Consider the following 17,611-nt stretch of genomic DNA (forward strand, 5'->3'; position numbering starts at 1 on the left):
ACCTATTACATGGATTCAGTGAAAGACAAATTCACCATCTCCAGAGATGATTCAAAAAGCATTGCAAATGAACAGCCTGAGAACTGAGGACACTGCCACTTATTACTGTACAAGGGACACAATGAGGAGTCTTCAGTGTGAGCCCAGAGAAAAATCTCCCTGCCAGAATCCCATAGCCAAAATGGGGCACTCAACACACATTAGGCCCAGGTTCAGACATAATTGATTATTTTTTTATCTTGGTGCTCTCTCCACCTGCTGGTTTTCTGGGGGATCCTTTTATAATTATACACTTTAGGAAATGATAATGCCTCTAATAATCACAAATTCTGTTTTGACTAACATACTTTTTTGTTTGTTTTTCCAAACAGGGTTTCTCTGTATTTTTTGGGCCTGGCCTTGAACTTACAGAGATCTGCCTGCCTCTGTCCATAGAGTGCTTGGATTAAAGGCATGTGTCATCAATGTCAGGCTTGACTAACATTTTTAAAACAATATGTCACCTATTCCTACCTGAACAAATGCAGAAAGTGTCTACGAGGGAAGAGTGATTCTCTTTGGGCACCAGTTTCAGTGCCAACCTCCATTGACTTGTTTTTCTTAATGAAGAAAAACAAAGACAACCTGTGTCAATACATTATTTTGCAACTTGGCCCCTTCTCAGATAACATTTGAGACAGAGCAATGGGATTCCACACTGGGACTTTAAGAGACCAGTTCATGTCATCAGGATTCCTGCGTACTCACTTCCCTGTTTCCTGAAGCTGGATTGTCTTTGTAACCTAGACGTCAGCGACTGTATGGTGCAAAATGCCCTCCATGCATCTAATTACAAACATACATTTTTTTGTTAAATGCAATGAGGCCAAATTATGACTTCTCTTGATTCTTGACTCTGTTATAACTTTTACATGTCTGATTCTAAACTTTTCTTTCTTTGTATGCTTTTGTTGTGTGTGTTTGCGTGTGTGTGTGTGTGTGTGTGTGTGTGTGTGTGTGTGTGTGTGAGAGAGAGAGAGAGAGAGAGAGAGAGAGAGAGAGAGAGAGAGAGAGAGAGAGAGAGACTGTGTGACTGTGTGACTGTGTGATTGGGTTGCTTAATTAGGAGAAATCACATAAAACTTTGCTGCAGAAAGGCTGAATGTTAGAAATAGAAACAATACTTTCACTGATAGCATGGCTTCAATCGGACTACTTTAATTAAAACAATAATAAAAAATAATAATACAGTGTGTGACCTGAAAAATATAAGACCCAGAGACAGATATTGGGGTTTAAGTTTCAAGTTAAAGATCAGAGAAGCAAAACAGTTGTCCACTCCCTATACTCAAACTGTTCCATACTTCACTGATACTCAGATTCACTCCAACTCTGATGGTCTCCTAAACGTGGCCAAACAATAATCCTGACACTTAATGACCCTACATAGATATCTGTCAAATCCTGGAATTAGAAGCATGAACTGTGATTCACTGTGTTGTTGCTAGGGGTGACTTTGGACTCAGAGATCCATCTCCTAATCCTGAGTCCTGGGATTAAATGTGTGTGCCACCACTGTCGAGTTTCTAGAGCTAACTAGTGAGGCTGGCTTTGTAAAATGCTTTCCAGCGGCTATATTAGATCAAAAACAATATATCACCACAACAGTTGATAGTGGGATTCTCTGGTGTGTATAGATTTATTTATTTATTCATTCATTCAATCCATTCACTTGTTTGTTGGTTTAGTAACTCTGAACAACACTAAGTAGTAATATAAACAAAACCCTGTGATGAGAAAACCCAATTGGCTCCCCATCTGACCTGGGTCTTCTCACATACATGAGCACTCTCAGGTTAAGCATTGATTGGAATTTCTTGCCAGCACTCAGGGTAATTTATTCTCATACTTCATCATTATCCCTCCTTATCCTCTGGGCCTTTTCCCAAAGATCCCATGATACTCAGGAAGTGTCTCTTGCACCAAGTAATGGTGAGCAGAAATTCCTTGACCTCCAAGGCCTAGTGGCCCCCTGCATTTTTTGGTGCAACATGAAGTGTCAACACCATCATGAATTCTTTTTTCCAAACATAAACCAGTGTCAGATTAGAAAGGAAATAAGGGTTCCCTTATCTGTGGATTCTGGGAAAACAGCAACAGAAAGACTAAGACTAATATAATTGTTGGATTGTTGTTAATTTTGAACCAGCTGGACCTATGCAAGGTTCATAGTATTACTTCATATGGGACAGGATGCATTTCTCCAAGAAAAGACAAAGCTTCTATCCCCCACAGAACTTCATCTTATGGCTCCCCTGATGCATCCCAGTTACAATAGATTCCAAGGACAGCATCCATGACCTGTGCAGGATTTCTGAGAGAGTACAATCCTGCCAATACAAATTTCAGAGCAATCACTACATGGGAGTGAGATTAATCAACTGGAGACCATGTTCTGTCAAAGTAAACAAAAAGGGACATACCCCATTATTATGTCAAGTTCATATGATCAACATCATTGCTAATTATGTTTGTCATGAGACAGCACAAAGGGAGAGCAAAGATAAGTTAGTTATGCAGAGCCTGGGGAGTAAGTGCAGAGGGGCCAGAAAGGGTGTTTCCTGACTCTACTCAGAGTTTGTTCCTCTCAGTTAACCACATACAAGGCCCAGGAGACCATCTCCTATGGCAGTTAGAACCCTCCCCTAGAAGGACACAAGATCAGATCAGTTAGTTATTATAATCTATGTCACTCTCCTGGGATTGCTACAATAACAGAAATGACCCAATTCAAAGACTCTCTCACTCACTATAAAGACAATTTCTCTCATAGTGCAATCAGTTTCTGTATAGGAAAAGTAGGACCTGCAAGGGTCAATAGAAGATGGGGTTCTAGAGCACAAAGAAGTGTACAAGTTTTCCCATCACTGTCCAGAAGCAATCTCCAATTGATAACATCTTTCAAATGAAAAATGAGATTTCTCTAAGGGAGCCTAACTGAGGGAAACTACCACTCCTAAGCATAGGTTGCAGGTCCATCAGTAGATGTCATCAGGTATCCAATTCTAATGCATTTGGGAGTTTCCCTGCCTCAAGACATCACATGGCTTTATTGACATATTTTGTAATTCAGTTCCTTCTCGTATATAGTACAGCGTCTAATTGTGGTTTTATGGGATTCTTGAGCATGTAAATCAGGTGGTCTCTGCATCCACACCTGCTCTCTTGCTTCAGACTCACACTGTAGGACATCAGACACATTGATGGCTGTGTTGTAATAAGGAAATGGAGTGGTAGCCACCCTCCTCTTTTATAAGGAAAAGGTAAACCCCAAAATGCAAATGCATCTTCTAGCTCTAAGTTAAATCCCCTCCTGAGCTGTGGGAGCTCACATCTCTCTCACAGGAGGCTGACCTCTGAGAAAAGGGGGTGTAGCCTATAAGATGAGACTGTTGGGTCTTCTGTACCTGGTGACAGCCCTTCCTGGTGAGTGTGACCATTTCATACATGTGTCCATGAGGGGTGTGACAACATGTGATTGACAGAATTGACTCTTCCTGTCTGCAGGTGTCCTGTCCCAGATCCAGCTTCAGGAGTCAGGACCTGGCCTGGTGAAGCCCTCACAGTCGCTGTCCCTCACTTGCTCTGTCATTGGTGAATCCATCACCAGTTACGACTGGAGCTGGATCAGGCAGTTCCCAGGGAAGAAGCTGGAGTGGATGGGGTACATAGGTTATAGTGGTGGCACTGGCTACAACCCATCCCTCAAGAGCCTCATCTCCATCACCAGAGACACAGCCAAGAACCAGTTCTTCCTGCAGCTGAACTCTGTGACCACTGAGGACACAGCCACATATTACTGTGCAAGACACACAGTGAGGGGACTTCAGCATGAGCCCACACAAAAACCTCCCTGCAGAGGAGCTCTGGGCCAGCAGGGGGAGCTCAGCCCTAAGGAATCCTAGAAATTCTAATTCTTTAGAACAGGGAAAGAAAAACACCTGGTTTCCTCTGCCTTTGATTCCCATTCCCCTTGCACAGAGAATACAGGGGGTGTCTTCTCTCTCTGATGCTGAATTGCTGTGTTTATGTAACGTCAGTTAACTGCATGCAAGATCCAGGAGACCTCTCTATTTCATCTAGAGCCCATGCCTTGAAGGACACAAGATCTTGCAGAGATGAGTTCAGTTACTTCCTAGAATCTGTAACTCTCATGGGGATGCTATAGAAACAGAAATGACACAACTCAAAAGCCTTCCCTGTCACCATGTAGAGAGTTTGCCTATGGTAGAATGAATTTCTTAATTGGAAAACTAGGAGCTGGCACACTTGTCCCATGGAGAGGTGATTTCAAGGCTCTTTATGCTGAGAGTCACCTCCATTCAGTACAGGGGTATGTTCAGGACTGGGAGTGGGAAGGATATCAGAGCAGGGCCCCATAGTGGAGTGTTAATATCTCTGTGTACTCTCAGACATGCTCCTTTATTACTTTGAGGATGTTCAGAAATAGTGACCTAATGTACAGGAGCGCTGCATGAAACACAGCCCACTCCACACAAAAGAAACAAGTGTAAATTTTCAAAAGTTATTTACAGAAAATAATAATTTATACAACTTAAATATGTTCATTTTTTGAAACTGAATGTCACATACAAGTTGACTTCATGAATCTGCTCTAAGCTACCTCCTTGGAACCAATTCCTGCTATTTAATATCTGGATTCAATATTCATGAAACATTGATATTCCTTCTAAAATCATCAAAACCTTATTTTATTGGCCTCTGTGGCACGAATCAGGCAGAGTGGTGTCTGTAGTCCATAACACAATAAAATAAGACTTGGATTATATCACAAACATGTAATAAATGATAGGCAATTCCTTAATTATTTCCCAGTTTCTCAGTTTTGTCTCCTTCATCTGCTCAATTCATTCATGGCTAATGCTTTCACCACAGAACTCACTGTGCAGCAGGAAATGCAGATGAAGCCTCCCTATGCTCATAAATAAATAGCATATTTTTTGACCCTGTAGCTCTGTCTGAGGAGCCCAGCCCTTACTCCAAGTATTCCTAATGCATGTTTAACATTGAACTCATAACAATGTCCATGACTTCACTGTGAGAGCAGATTTCCTTGTTGATTTTTAGTGGGATTGGTATTTATCATAACTATTTTTATTAAATTTAAATAAAATATTTTTAACTAAAGGTTTTTTTTTTACATTTTCTATCTAGTTGCAGTACCCGACAATATCCCCACTCAAGTGCCTCTCATATCCATTCCTTCCTCCTTCTGAAATCATGGCTGCTGCATCTGTGATAAAATACCATGACCAAGGCAATGTAAAAAAGAAGCAATACCCTGGGCTTACAGCTTCAGAGCCTTACAGTGGACGATGGCTGAATAAAGGCTTGGTGACTGGAGCAGCAGCTGAGGCATCAAAGCTTGATCTATGAGCAAGACCAGTTGTCTCTGAAATAGCCTGAGTGTTTAGAATCCCCAGAGATTTCCCCAATGACACATTTTCCTCAACAAGGTCACACATACTAAACTTTACAAACAGTTCCAAGTGAGAACCAGGGATTCAAACCTGTGAGCCTATGGGGGACCACCTCACTTTCAGTCCCTGAAGGACTTGCAGTTTTGGCGATTAGTAAGGTCTGAGCAAGATGGAGGCTGGAAGGGAAGGTGGGACTTCTTAGGGATACCAAGATGTGACCGACTCTGTCAACTGAATCTAGGTTGTTGGGGCAGCTGTAACAGAGTGGGTCCATGAAAAGTTTTCTATCACATGTAATGTTCATGATGTATAAAGAAGCAAATTCCATAAGAATCAACTCATGGAACAGGAAACTCATATTTTAGGGTCAGGTCATATCACAGGGACAGAGAGGAACCTGAAGTTTGCAGTACAGTTTGGCCAGCTGCCCCAAAGTTCTGCTTCAATATCCTATTTGTAAGATTAGCTACATGGGCCAAGGGGTGGTGCTGATGGTGCACTCATTTAATCCCAGCATTTGGGAGGCCGAGGTCACTCAGTCTCTGTGAGTTGCAGGCCAGCCTGGTATAGAGAGCAAATTCCAGGACAGGCTCAGAAAATATGTAGGGAATCCCTGTCCCAAAAATCATAAACAAACAAACAAATACAGAATGGCAACATGTACCCGCAACTGAACAAATTTAAGAAACCTTCCTATGCAGGAACCTATGAAGAAGAGTGGGTAGAATGATTGTAAGAACCAGAGGTTGGAGAAAACTGAAAGGAATCTGTGTTCTCCAGACACAACATGGCAGAAACACATGTGAACTCACAGAGTCGGTGACAGAATGAACAAAACCTATGGAAGCTAAAGCCACACAGTGTCCAAGCATGAAGGAGTGGAAGTGCAAACCACAGCACACTCTTAGCCATGAAGACATTCATAATGGACAGCACTGTGTGGACGTCAACCTTCTACAGTGGAGTGACACCAGGTACATCAGCCACACTCAGGGGAGGCCCCATGATAGGAAGTAAGTGACAACACACAATGGACTTCTTTGGATTATATTGTGTTTATCTTTTTTGTTTTCTGTTTTTCTTTCTAAGTGACAGAACAGTTTAATGTGGGAGCGTAGGGAGTTGCTAAAAACACTGTGAGGAGTTAGGACCTTCAGTTCCTCACAGGTAGGAGGGATTTGAAATGCCTTGTAAGGCACTCGTCACACACACTGAATTTAATATTTTTGTATCTTCTTAGAATTTCAAGTGACTGAGAACTACCAAAATAACACAGGCAGACAGTCGTGGACTGGTATTGACTGGGCAGGAAGATGAACAGCAGAGAGAAGGCACAAACAGAAGATCCAGAGGAGGCAACCTGATGAGAACTGTGTCCATGGCTCCCTAGTGGCTGAGGGTTGAAGAAGGTTCCAAGTCTGCCAATGTCTGTAGAGCACACATTGGAAGACAGCGCATGAACCAGGTGCATAGCATGCAGAAGATTTCTCTCCTGTGCCCAAAATTATCTCTTCTTGTAATATGTCTTGTTCAGTGGTCTCTAGAGGTATTTTTGTATTATATTTTGTGGGAAACCATCATCAAGAGTCCCAGGCTTGACTCACTAATGTTGCAAATACAAAGACTATTTATAGTTCTTGATCCTACTTAACCATGCAGAATTCTAGGGTGTAATACATGTGCCATGACAGGGAATTTTCCTGGTGTGGTTTTGTACCTATCAGGCAACCACTCATACATTTTGTACAATTTTAAGTCTATCTGACAATTAAAGAATCTCAGGAAACAAGGAGTTTGGTTTTCATTGTCAATTAATTTGATCTTTTTTATATTATAATATACTCATTGTTCTCTTCACTTTTCTCCTTGGGAGTCCTGTTTTCTTTCAAATTCATTGCTTATTTTTAAATTTATTAATGTTTCTCTCTCTTTTCTCTCTCTCTCTCTCTCTCTCTCTCTCTCTGTGTGTGTGTGTGTGTGTGTATGTGTGTGTGTGTGTGTGTCTGTGTGTGTGTGTGTTGTGTGTGTGTGTGTCTGTGTGTGTGTGTGTGTGTGTGTGTGTGTGTGTGTGTCTGTGTGTGTGTGTGTCTGTGTGTTGTGTGTGTGTGTGTGTGTGTGTGTGTGTGTGTCTGTGTGTGTGTGTGTGTGTGTGTGTGTGTGTGTGTGTGTGTGTGTGTGTGTGTGTGTGTGTGTGTCTGTGTGTTGTGTGTGTGTGTGTGTGTGTGTGTGTGTGTGTGTGTCTGTGTGTGTGTGTGTGTGTGTGTGTGTGTGTGTGTGTGTGTGTGTGTGTGTGTGTGTGTGTGTGTGTGTGTGTCTGTGTGTGTCTGTGTGTGTGTCTGTGTGTGTGTGTGTGTGTGTGTGTGTGTCTGTGTGTTGTGTGTGTGTGTGTGTGTCTGTGTGTGTGTGTCTGTGTGTGTGTCTGTGTGTGTGTCTGTGTGTGTGTGTGTGTCTGTGTGTGTGTGTCTGTGTGTGTGTGTGTGTCTGTGTGTGTGTGTGTCTGTGTGTGTGTGTGTCTGTGTGTGTGTGTGTGTGTGTGTCTGTGTGTGTGTGTGTGTGTGTCTGTGTGTGTGTGTGTGTGTGTGTGTGTGTGTCTGTGTGTGTGTTGTGTGATGTGTGTGTGTGTGTGTGTCTGTCTGTGTGTGTCTGTGTGTGTGTGTGTCTGTGTGTGTGTGTGTCTGTGTGTGTGTGTGTGTGTGTGTGTGTGTGTCTGTGTGTGTGTGTGTGTGTGTGTGTGTGTGTGTGTGTGTGTGTGTCTGTGTTGTGTGTGTGTGTGTGTGTGTGTGTGTGTGTCTGTGTGTGTGTGTGTGTGTGTGTGTCTGTGTGTGTGTCTGTGTGTGTGTGTGTGTGTGTGTGTGTCTGTGTGTGTATGTGTGTGTGTGTGTGTGTCTGTGTGTGTGTCTGTGTGTGTTTGTTGTGTGTTGTGTGTGTGTGTGTGTGTGTGTGTGTCTGTGTGTGTGTGTGTGTGTGTGTGTGTGTGTGTGTCTGTGTGTGTGTGTGTCTGTGTGTGTGTGTGTGTGTGTGTGTGTGTGTGTCTGTGTGTGTGTGTGTGTTGTGTGTCTGTGTGTGTGTGTGTGTGTCTGTGTGTGTGTGTGTGTGTCTGTGTGTGTGTGTTGTGTGTGTGTGTGTGTGTGTGATTTCTATATTTCTAAATAATGAAATTCAACTTCAGTTTCTGTAATGTGTTTTCTGGTTTTTATGGTATTGGGAAACCTACAGGTATACTCTTGTCTTTTGAAGACCATTTCCCCTGCTCTGGGCTCCTTAGTTGCCTCTAATCCTTTGACTAGAGCTGAGGCCTGGTAAACTCTCCTCCTTCCATGTTAGCGTGTCTGCTGTTTTCTTCTTGTTTGGCTCATGTTTCAAGAGCCTTGTTAGGTAGACTTGATGGACACATCTTCTCTAATATGTACAGGAGACATAATCTCAGAGCAGACTTACCCTTCCTAGGGTGCACACACTCATTCTACTTCCTCTTCTACAACAATCCCTAAGGCTATGAGGCAAGAGATGGGGTATAGATGCATCCATTGAGGCTTAGGCTTAAAAACTCTGCATTTTGTTCTGCTGTGGTTTTCTGTAATGGTCTCCAACTTTGGCCAAGACAAGTTTCCTTGATGAGTGGAAATAACAACACATACTTTTACATATGAAGACAAAGAGTTGGAGTCTAGTTAGAAATCATGCTAGTTAGTGGCAGTTAAATGTTTTCCTCCACCATTTATGATGTGAGAAACCCTGGGTAGCTGACTAGGTTTCCAGCACCAGGCAAGATTTCCTTCTATTGAGAAGGCTTTAAATGAAAGGGTCAATTCATACCATCACCTAATATAAATATTCCTAACTTGGATTCCAACATCTTTTACAGAAACCTGTGAATGCATCTTTCCACATTAAGATGGAAAGAATTTGAGACAGCCTGGCTTCCAGAGACTCAAGCATTTTCCCTATTCATTAACATGTACTACAGTCTATGCTACTGTGGAAGTGAAACTCATAGGCTCTTGCTGTGTGAAGCTCCCTTTTTTATTTTCATCATCATTATTCTATATAAACTAACTTTAATATTATAAATTAGACAGTACAGCTTAAGAAGAAATCATCTTCAAATTAATGCACAGGTAAAAATGCCCAGTAGAATGGGATGTTCCCACATGAGAACACACTGTACTGCAGGCAGTGGGGATCTCCCCAGACCCATTCACACCATGCCAGGTACCAGAGAAAAGTGGCAGCAGCAAAAATCAAAACGAATAGCAAAAGCAAATATTCTGGAGTCTGTGGACTCCAGGTTTTGCCTATCAGAGATTCATCCACCAGGGATTCACCTCCTGGTGAGCTGACACCTGAACTTCAATTGCCACCTGCAGCTCCTCTGACAGGGCCACCTGCAGACACAGAAGTCAAAGCTCAGCTCTGCCTTGAAGTTCAGTTTCTCAGTCACTCTGCATTTCTAGGGACAAATAGGTAAACGTGCAGCAAAAGTATACTGAATTAGACAATAACACAAGAAATACACACATCTTCTGGAAAAGACTTTTACATGTGATTAGCTGAACACTGGAATTCAGGCATGTCACATACAGAAACTCCAAAAAGAAATGGAGTTTCCAACCTCAGGAAGAAGATTTACACAAAGATATAGCTATGAAAGGAGTTTTAAGTTCATCAGGGATGAGGTCCACACAGTACTGCTGACTTCATAGAAAATGAGCACTGCAAAGCAATGTCACTGCTCTCCTAATCCCAGATGTGGAGAAGGGAGTTGAAATGAAGATTAAAATGAGTCTTTACAGCAATAGGAAATGATATAATTTAATAAAATTTCCCCCAAATTAACATTATGATCTGATACCTCCAGCATATTAACAAATAACCCAGGGCCTGCCATCACCAGGCTCCACTACAGAGCTTGCTATAAAGCAGGAAGACATGCAAATGGGCCCTCTCTCTGCTCATGAAAAGCAGCCCAGTCCTGACCTTACAGCTCAGAGAGAGGAGCTCAGCTGTGGATCCCAAGACTTCACTCAGGGATCAGCATGGAGTTGGGGCTGAGCTGCATTTTCGTTGTTGCTCTTTTAAAAGGTAATTTATGGAGAGCAGTAGATGCTGACTGTGTGAGTGGACATTAATCTGAGGGACAATGGACATGTGTGATGTTTTCTTCATTAGGAATTATTTTTTTGCAGGTGTCCACTGTGAGGTGCAGCTGATGGAGTCTGGAGGTAGCCTGGTGAAGCCTGGGGGGTCCCTGAAACTCTCCTGTGCAGCCTCTGGATTCACCTTCAGTAACTACTGGATGGAGTGGGTCCGCCAAGCTCCAGGAAAGGGGCTGGAGTGGGTTGGAGAAATTAATGGAGATAGCAGTACCACAAGGTATGCACCGTCCGTGAAGGGCCGGTTCACCATCTCCAGAGACAATGCCAAGAACACTCTGTACCTGCAAATGAACAGTGTGAAGTCTGAGGACACGGCCACTTATTACTGTGCTAGACACAGTGAGTGATCTCAGTGTGAACCCACACATAAACCTCACTGTGAGGCCGCTCACGGCCACCAGGGGGCGCATAGCACACACTGAACACAGGTCCATCCCAGGAGATTATGCAGACAGGGTTAGAGGAAGCACCCATCAGGTGTCTGGGCTGCACTTTTTATTGCTGTTTTCTGGAAATTCTCTCTCCACGTGTGATGTGAAGGGATACAGTGTCCTCAAAACATTACATGTTCTCTTTGTACTATTTTAAAAATATGAAGCACAGTGCCCATAACAAGATGCAAACCGACAGCTATGAGGACATAAAGGACATTAATACAGTCACTGAAACCACATGATAAGTAATTCCTGGACTTTCCTGAGTCCTTTCTTACTCTAGGCAGGGTCTTGTTCGGATTTCTTGATTATAATACTCGTAAATTTTTATTTAAGTGAAAACCAAGGGGAAGGTGGGGCCGAGATCATTACCATCAACCCCGGCAGGTCGGGAACCTTCCCTGAACCCTCCCTCCTCTCCTCTAACTGAGGACTGTGCGCTGTAATCCAGATGTGACCCAGCTGTGCTTTTAGCTAACTCAGTTTATTACTGCAGGACTTTCATCTCTGTCATCATGGAAATTTGTTTAAACTGCTCCCTTCAGTTGTTGAAAGATGTGAATGAGTGTGGTAACTATGGTTTCAACACTGGGGGACAAACAGATTGGTCATTACAGCTTAGGGACAGGTCATTTGTGCTGAATTGATGAACTTCATGTTCAGTTAGAAACCCTATATTAAAGAAGGGTTATAAAGTGGGAGGGGAAAGACAGCCAATACCAACTCTTGCCTCTGTATGTGTGTATACACACAAGCACACTCATCTGTGTACACAACTGCACAAAACCACAAGACTTTAAAACAGCACAGAGAGGGAGGGAAGGAGAGAGAGAGAGAGAGAGAGAGAGAGAGAGAGAGAGAGAGAGAGAGAGAGAGAATGAAAGGAATTAGTAAGTGGACTTGAAGAAATAGTCTGAAGGTCCAAAACAAAAGAGTCAGCATTTGGTTCATTAATTTGTCTCATTTTGTTGTTCCATTAAACACTAATTTTTGGAATTTCTACAAGAGTTTTTGCACACATAGTCCTTGCCTTATAGACTATGATACTCTACTCCAGAAACCATCAATGGTTGAATGTCTGAATAAATGTGGCATTTCCATGAAATACCATGTTGTCTCTCAACATGTAGCATGCAGTTTCCATGTCACTGTGTAGATAAATCTGGAAGAGATTGAACGTGAAAAGAAACACAGACTATTATCTCATACATCACATTTCAGTCTCAGTGATAATCAAGGACAGATAAATCCTAGAGAAGCACTGTTGAATGAAGACGGGGACCTGGGAACATGGGTGTGCACAGGGGATGCATGGATTTCTTTGTGTCTGAAGTTATGTTAGGAAGTAGAGAGCCAGGGACTCCCCAGCATTGTGAAGGCTGTAATTGTCAGGTTTCTGCTCACATAAATGGTTTCTCATGTGAATTTCACACAAACCTAGTACTTGAAGAAGATAGAGAATTAAATGACAAACAGTGATTTGAATTGAAATTAATAAACCTATGAATGGAACAGTGAATACATCTGTACACTCCCTTGGAGAAAAAACACATTTGAATTCTGAATGAGGCTGTGAGTTCATGCCAGAGAGAGATAGAATCACAGAGGACACAAGAGACAAAAATGTCCATTCTCTTGTCCTGTGTGAGATGTGGAGAGAAACATCTAATTCCAAGTCTCTAAGCTATGTCACTGACTGTGACAGATCTGTGTCCCCTCAGACCAGAAATCATTTAGCATCATGATTGACATTATGAGAAATATTGAAACATCTAACACAGGAGAGATAAATATCTGGAAAGGGCAACAGCTAAATGCTCAGTAGAGGAACTGTTTCACATGGCACAAGAAGTCAGCAAAGTTTATATAATTTTCATGCTAATAGCAGAAGAAAACAAAAATGATTTAAAGCATAGTCTGAAATTATCAAAAACTATGAAGTTCTGAAGTCTTTTCTTCCCCGTTTCCAAGTCATGGACTGGCTGTGACATAGGACTTTGTTCTGGATAAAGGGAGCCATTATGATGCTCTGACCATCAACCTGGGGCCAGCATGCTGCAGGGAGTCAGTGTTCCATCAGGGGGCGCCAAATAGACTTTATCCTTGAGCAGGTGCACAGGAGGCCAGAGAGCATTTCCTGTGAGCCCTGGTTTCCTCTCCCAGCCCAGTGTGCAGAAGAAACTGCAGGACCTTGGAGCTGGCAGTTGTTGGCTTTAAACATCAATAGTCACAAGAAAAAAGCAGACTGCATTGCTCTTTAACATCACTGAACCTGTGAGGAAATCCCTGGGCCCTGTGAGCTGTGACTTTCATCATTCTCTGTCCTTCTTCCCTTTCTCCAGGATGCTCAGCATCTGAGAGAATTGAGATAACTGACCATGTCTCTGCTACAGGTTATGTTTCCTGTTGCTGCTGTTTTTAAAGTTTTCAGAAATAGACAGCAGTGTATAAATGAAGCTACTAATGTTGAATAATAGAATATCAAATATGTGAAACAGGAGATTGACAGATTAGTAAAGTCAATGAAATACAACTCTCTTCCATGCAATTATAGACTGCATAACTGCCAGCCTGTAAATGACACACAATGTTCATTGCTGAATTCACACAGTTCTCATCAGATGTGTTGCATACTGAGGACCTGGGTCTTCTCATGTGGGCTCCTTTCTATGGTGAGCAGAAGTGAACTTCCCTGAGACATCCTGTGTATTTCTTCACAGAATGGCTCCCCCTGAGACCCATAATTTAAGTCCTCCATCAGAGTCAGCTCCTGGTGAGGGAATGCAAATCTCTCCTGGCTCCACCCAAGCATAGGTTGAAAAGGCAAAGCTGGGCCTGGACACTCACTGGTGAGCAGCCTTGGCCCTGTTTGCTTCCTCATTCCTGCTGCTGATTGTGCCTGCATGTGAGTGCCATGGATTCCTACTCTATGAACTCCCATAATTCACTCTGTGCCAACCTTACCTTCTACTTTTTCCCCACTGATGTCCTATCCCAAGTTACCCTGAAGGAGTCTGGCCCTGGAGTGTTCCCTTCTTCCCAGGACCTCACTCTGACCTTCCTTTCTCTGGGTTTTCACTGAGCACTTCTAGTATGGGTGTGGGCTGGATCCGCCAGCCCTCAGGGAAGGGTCTGGAGTGGCTGTCACACATTTGGTGGAATGATGATAAATACTACAACCCATCCCTGAAGAGCCAGCTCACAATCTCCAAGGACACCTCCAACAACCGGGTAACCTTCAAGATCACCAGTGTGGACACTGAAGACACTGCCACATACTACTGTGCTCGAGTATTGAGTACCACGGAGACACAGCCTCATTTGCTCTCTGTACAAAATTTCAGGAAGCTTCTCCTCTCTTTCCCTTCCTAATATGGGGAGAGAGTTACATCTTTCCTGCGAGCCTCTGAAGTTTCCTCTTCACTGCTAACTTCAGAGCCCGGGCTTCCTGTTATACCCCATCATTCATTTTAAAGATGTTTAGAAATGAGTCTGTCTGTGTTTGGTTATACAATGATTAAGGGAGTCTGGTGCTCAAGCCAGGTGATTCAAAGCTATTGTTTCACTCTGTACTTTCTCTCAAATTCCCACAGCAGGAATTTCTAAATTACTGTAATTTCTCCTTCAGTGAATAACTCCATACTGGTGAGATGGGCTTTCCTGGGTAAGCACTCACAAACTGAGATTTTGGTGAAGGATTGCTAAGGAACCTCTGAGATATCTCAGTCTATTGCCAAGGCTCTTGGTTCTCTCCAAAAACTGGTGATAAGGCCATAATTCTGAGGACAACACTTGTGTATCACAGCGGACACTGGGAAGTTGATCTGGTATTTAACTAGATATTTTCTCTTCTACTGACTGCCATTCATAGCTATTGAAGATATTTTTCCATGAGAAGAAGAAGGGCAATAACCAAACTAGATACAAATGCTGTGAGTTATAATGGTGACCATCCCATGAGAAATGTTGTTGCAATTGTTGTGGATGTAATCAATCATTCTCTGTTTGGATTTCATGTCCTGTCCATGAGATAAAACCCATGTTGGACACTGCCAAGAAGGCGAAGAAACTGGGTCTAGATACACCATGGCCCCAGGTGAAACCAAATGCTATTTTCTCATAAAGGAACATATCAATAAAATTATTCTTAATCGTGTGCCCACATAGACACATAAGTCAGTGCCTAAGTCAGCCATCAGAAGAGAACATTCTCTTTTTTCTGTAAGTGGAAACTGACTTAGACAGAAAGGGACAATATGTAGAGAGTGATATATATTTGGGCACGCGCTATAAATGGGTAGTCTTCATCAAACCTTACCCTCAGGATTGTGCAAACAATTCAGGGAAGGAGGTGGAAAGACCGTAAGAGTGAGAAGTGATAAATGACTCCAAGGAAACAGTTTCCTGCACTCACAGCGGGACTGATGCACACACGAACTCACAGAGACTGTGGTGGCAAGAACAAGGCTTGCACAAGTTCAAGCCAGAAGGGTTCTCAGGGCTGAATGTTTCAAGTAGACAAGAGCTCCCACATTTACCAAGAAACTATCTGCAATTTATAACCACTAGCCAAGGAGAAAAATTGGCCCAATTCAATTATTCTCACTGGTATATTAATCACACTTCACTGGCTATATTAATTACACCCCATGATCAGGAATTAGCAAAAAGAAAACTTGAACAATGACAATTTGGACAGCTTTTGTCTTATATAACTTTATTTAGGATTTTTTGTTTCATTGATATTTTTGTATGTGTGAATATTTAGGTTTCTTATTTTGTATCCTTGAGTGTGTGTATGTGTTTATGAGATACATAGATTGATGATAGTTTCTTGTTCTTTGCTCATTTGTTTAAGGAGTCAGAGAAATGAAGGCTTTAGAGTTGTATTGATAGGGAGGGGAGAAGTCTGGGAGTATGTGACAGAGGGGAAATATATTGTCTAGAAATATTTTTCTCAATGAAGCAAATTTAAATAAAACATACAAGAGTCACCCCAATCAGTTATGTATCTATGGATATTATATTATAACATTTGGGTAGAGAAAACAAATTTATTTTTTATTCTTGCATGTACATGTGAAACCTGGTTGAAATTTGAAACAATTTCTTGCCAGTTGCTAAACTGCACTACTCTTCCCTGTCTTATAATTTCCATCCTCCTGCACTGATGATAATCAGGTAGGAATCTATGGAGTTTTCTAAATGTCATTGTTCAGAAATTTTCTCAGTATATGTGCAGAATCATCAGAGATACGAGATAATATTTCAGTTTCCATCAGCTCATTTGTCATTGTCCTCCATGACATCACCAAGACTGTCTTCATGACCCATGTCTCTGCTGTAATTCTGAATTTATTCCCATTGCAGATCTCTGAGGTTCAGACTTCCTAGAGTTGGTCCGTTTTCATATCTCTAAGCAGATTTGTCACTAAAAATCTGTTTTGAGAAATACAGACCTGTTTTAGGCCTAAGTTCAAAATGGTTTTGCCTCTGAAGTCACACAGGTCCTGAGCTGTTTCAATATTTAATCATTTTGATCAATATCTCACTCTTTTGTAAAGTCACTAAGTATTTTTATTGCATAAGTAAAACAATGCAGAGTGAGTCAACTACCAGAAATAAAAGTGATTAAATTTGCCAATCAGGAAAGCATAGACCTTTATTTGTGTGATTGTTAGCAGATTATCCATGGGATTTCCTTACTAGGATAGTGTTGGAGATTCAGGAGGAACCAAGAGAAAGGCAGAATCAACCTCCTGTACCCCAGAATCCTAAGAAATCTAAACTCTCCCTTCCTCTTCCCAGGGTACATACTGGGCTCAGACCTGAGCTATTTGAATTTAATCACATGCATTTTTTACACTGGGATCATTCTTGCATTTCCCACATCACTTTGTTCAACAATAAAAAGCAATTTCTGAACTTTGTTGCCGTGTTTATATAGATTGCTAAATTTCCAGGACCTAGAGTCACCTGGGTAATGAGTCTTGGGCATTCTTTTAGTGGAGTATTTGGACTAGCTTTGTCCCTGGATGTTCCTGTGACAGTAGTTCTACAGTAGGTTAATTGAGTTAGGAAGACCCACCCTATGTGTAAGTATTCATCTCTTTCTTATAATAAGCAATATTCCTTGATAACACCATTAATTTGGGTTAGGTAGGTCGTTTCCATTATAGGAATGGTTACAGTTGTCAAGGCAGAACCAGAGTTAATGTTAACTGGAGAAAGGTGGTGTGCTTTTGCTTTATGCTGTATGTCATTCAATCTGTTGGGCTGAGGAATAATTTATATGAATAACAGATTGATCTTGTCCTGTATATGCAAACTTGACATTTGGTTTTATTTGTGAAATAAGTAAAACTAGTAGTATTGGTGGAAGTGTCATGCATAGAACAGAGAGAGAGAGAGAGAGAGAGAGAGAGAGAGAGAGAGAGAGAGAGAGTAGGAACAAGGCAGAACAGATGGAGTATCTGCTGGACCCTGAACAGTGTAGCAGCTTTGTTCAGTCCTGTACTGTAGTATACTGATTCTGTTTCAC

At 42.0% G+C, this 17,611-nt stretch overlaps 2 gene segments (V, D, J or C); both read left to right on the plus strand.

Annotated features, from left to right (window-relative positions):
- Positions 1-3,422: 3,422 nt before the first annotated feature.
- On the plus strand, positions 3,423-3,878 carry LOC118238842 (the record flags this gene model as incomplete). The annotated part of the segment is given in 2 exon segments: positions 3,423-3,465; positions 3,547-3,878. Coding segments are annotated over 2 exon segments (375 nt in total), but the record flags the coding sequence as incomplete, so codon positions are not given.
- Positions 3,879-10,513: 6,635 nt separating this feature from the next.
- Positions 10,514-10,983, plus strand: LOC113835788. The segment is given in 2 exon segments: positions 10,514-10,562; positions 10,667-10,983. Coding segments are annotated over 2 exon segments (363 nt in total).
- The last annotated feature ends 6,628 nt before the right edge of the window (positions 10,984-17,611 follow it).

Source organism: Cricetulus griseus, chromosome 5 (assembly GCF_003668045.3).
Source record: "Cricetulus griseus strain 17A/GY chromosome 5, alternate assembly CriGri-PICRH-1.0, whole genome shotgun sequence".
NCBI classification, from domain to species: domain Eukaryota; kingdom Metazoa; phylum Chordata; class Mammalia; order Rodentia; family Cricetidae; genus Cricetulus; species Cricetulus griseus.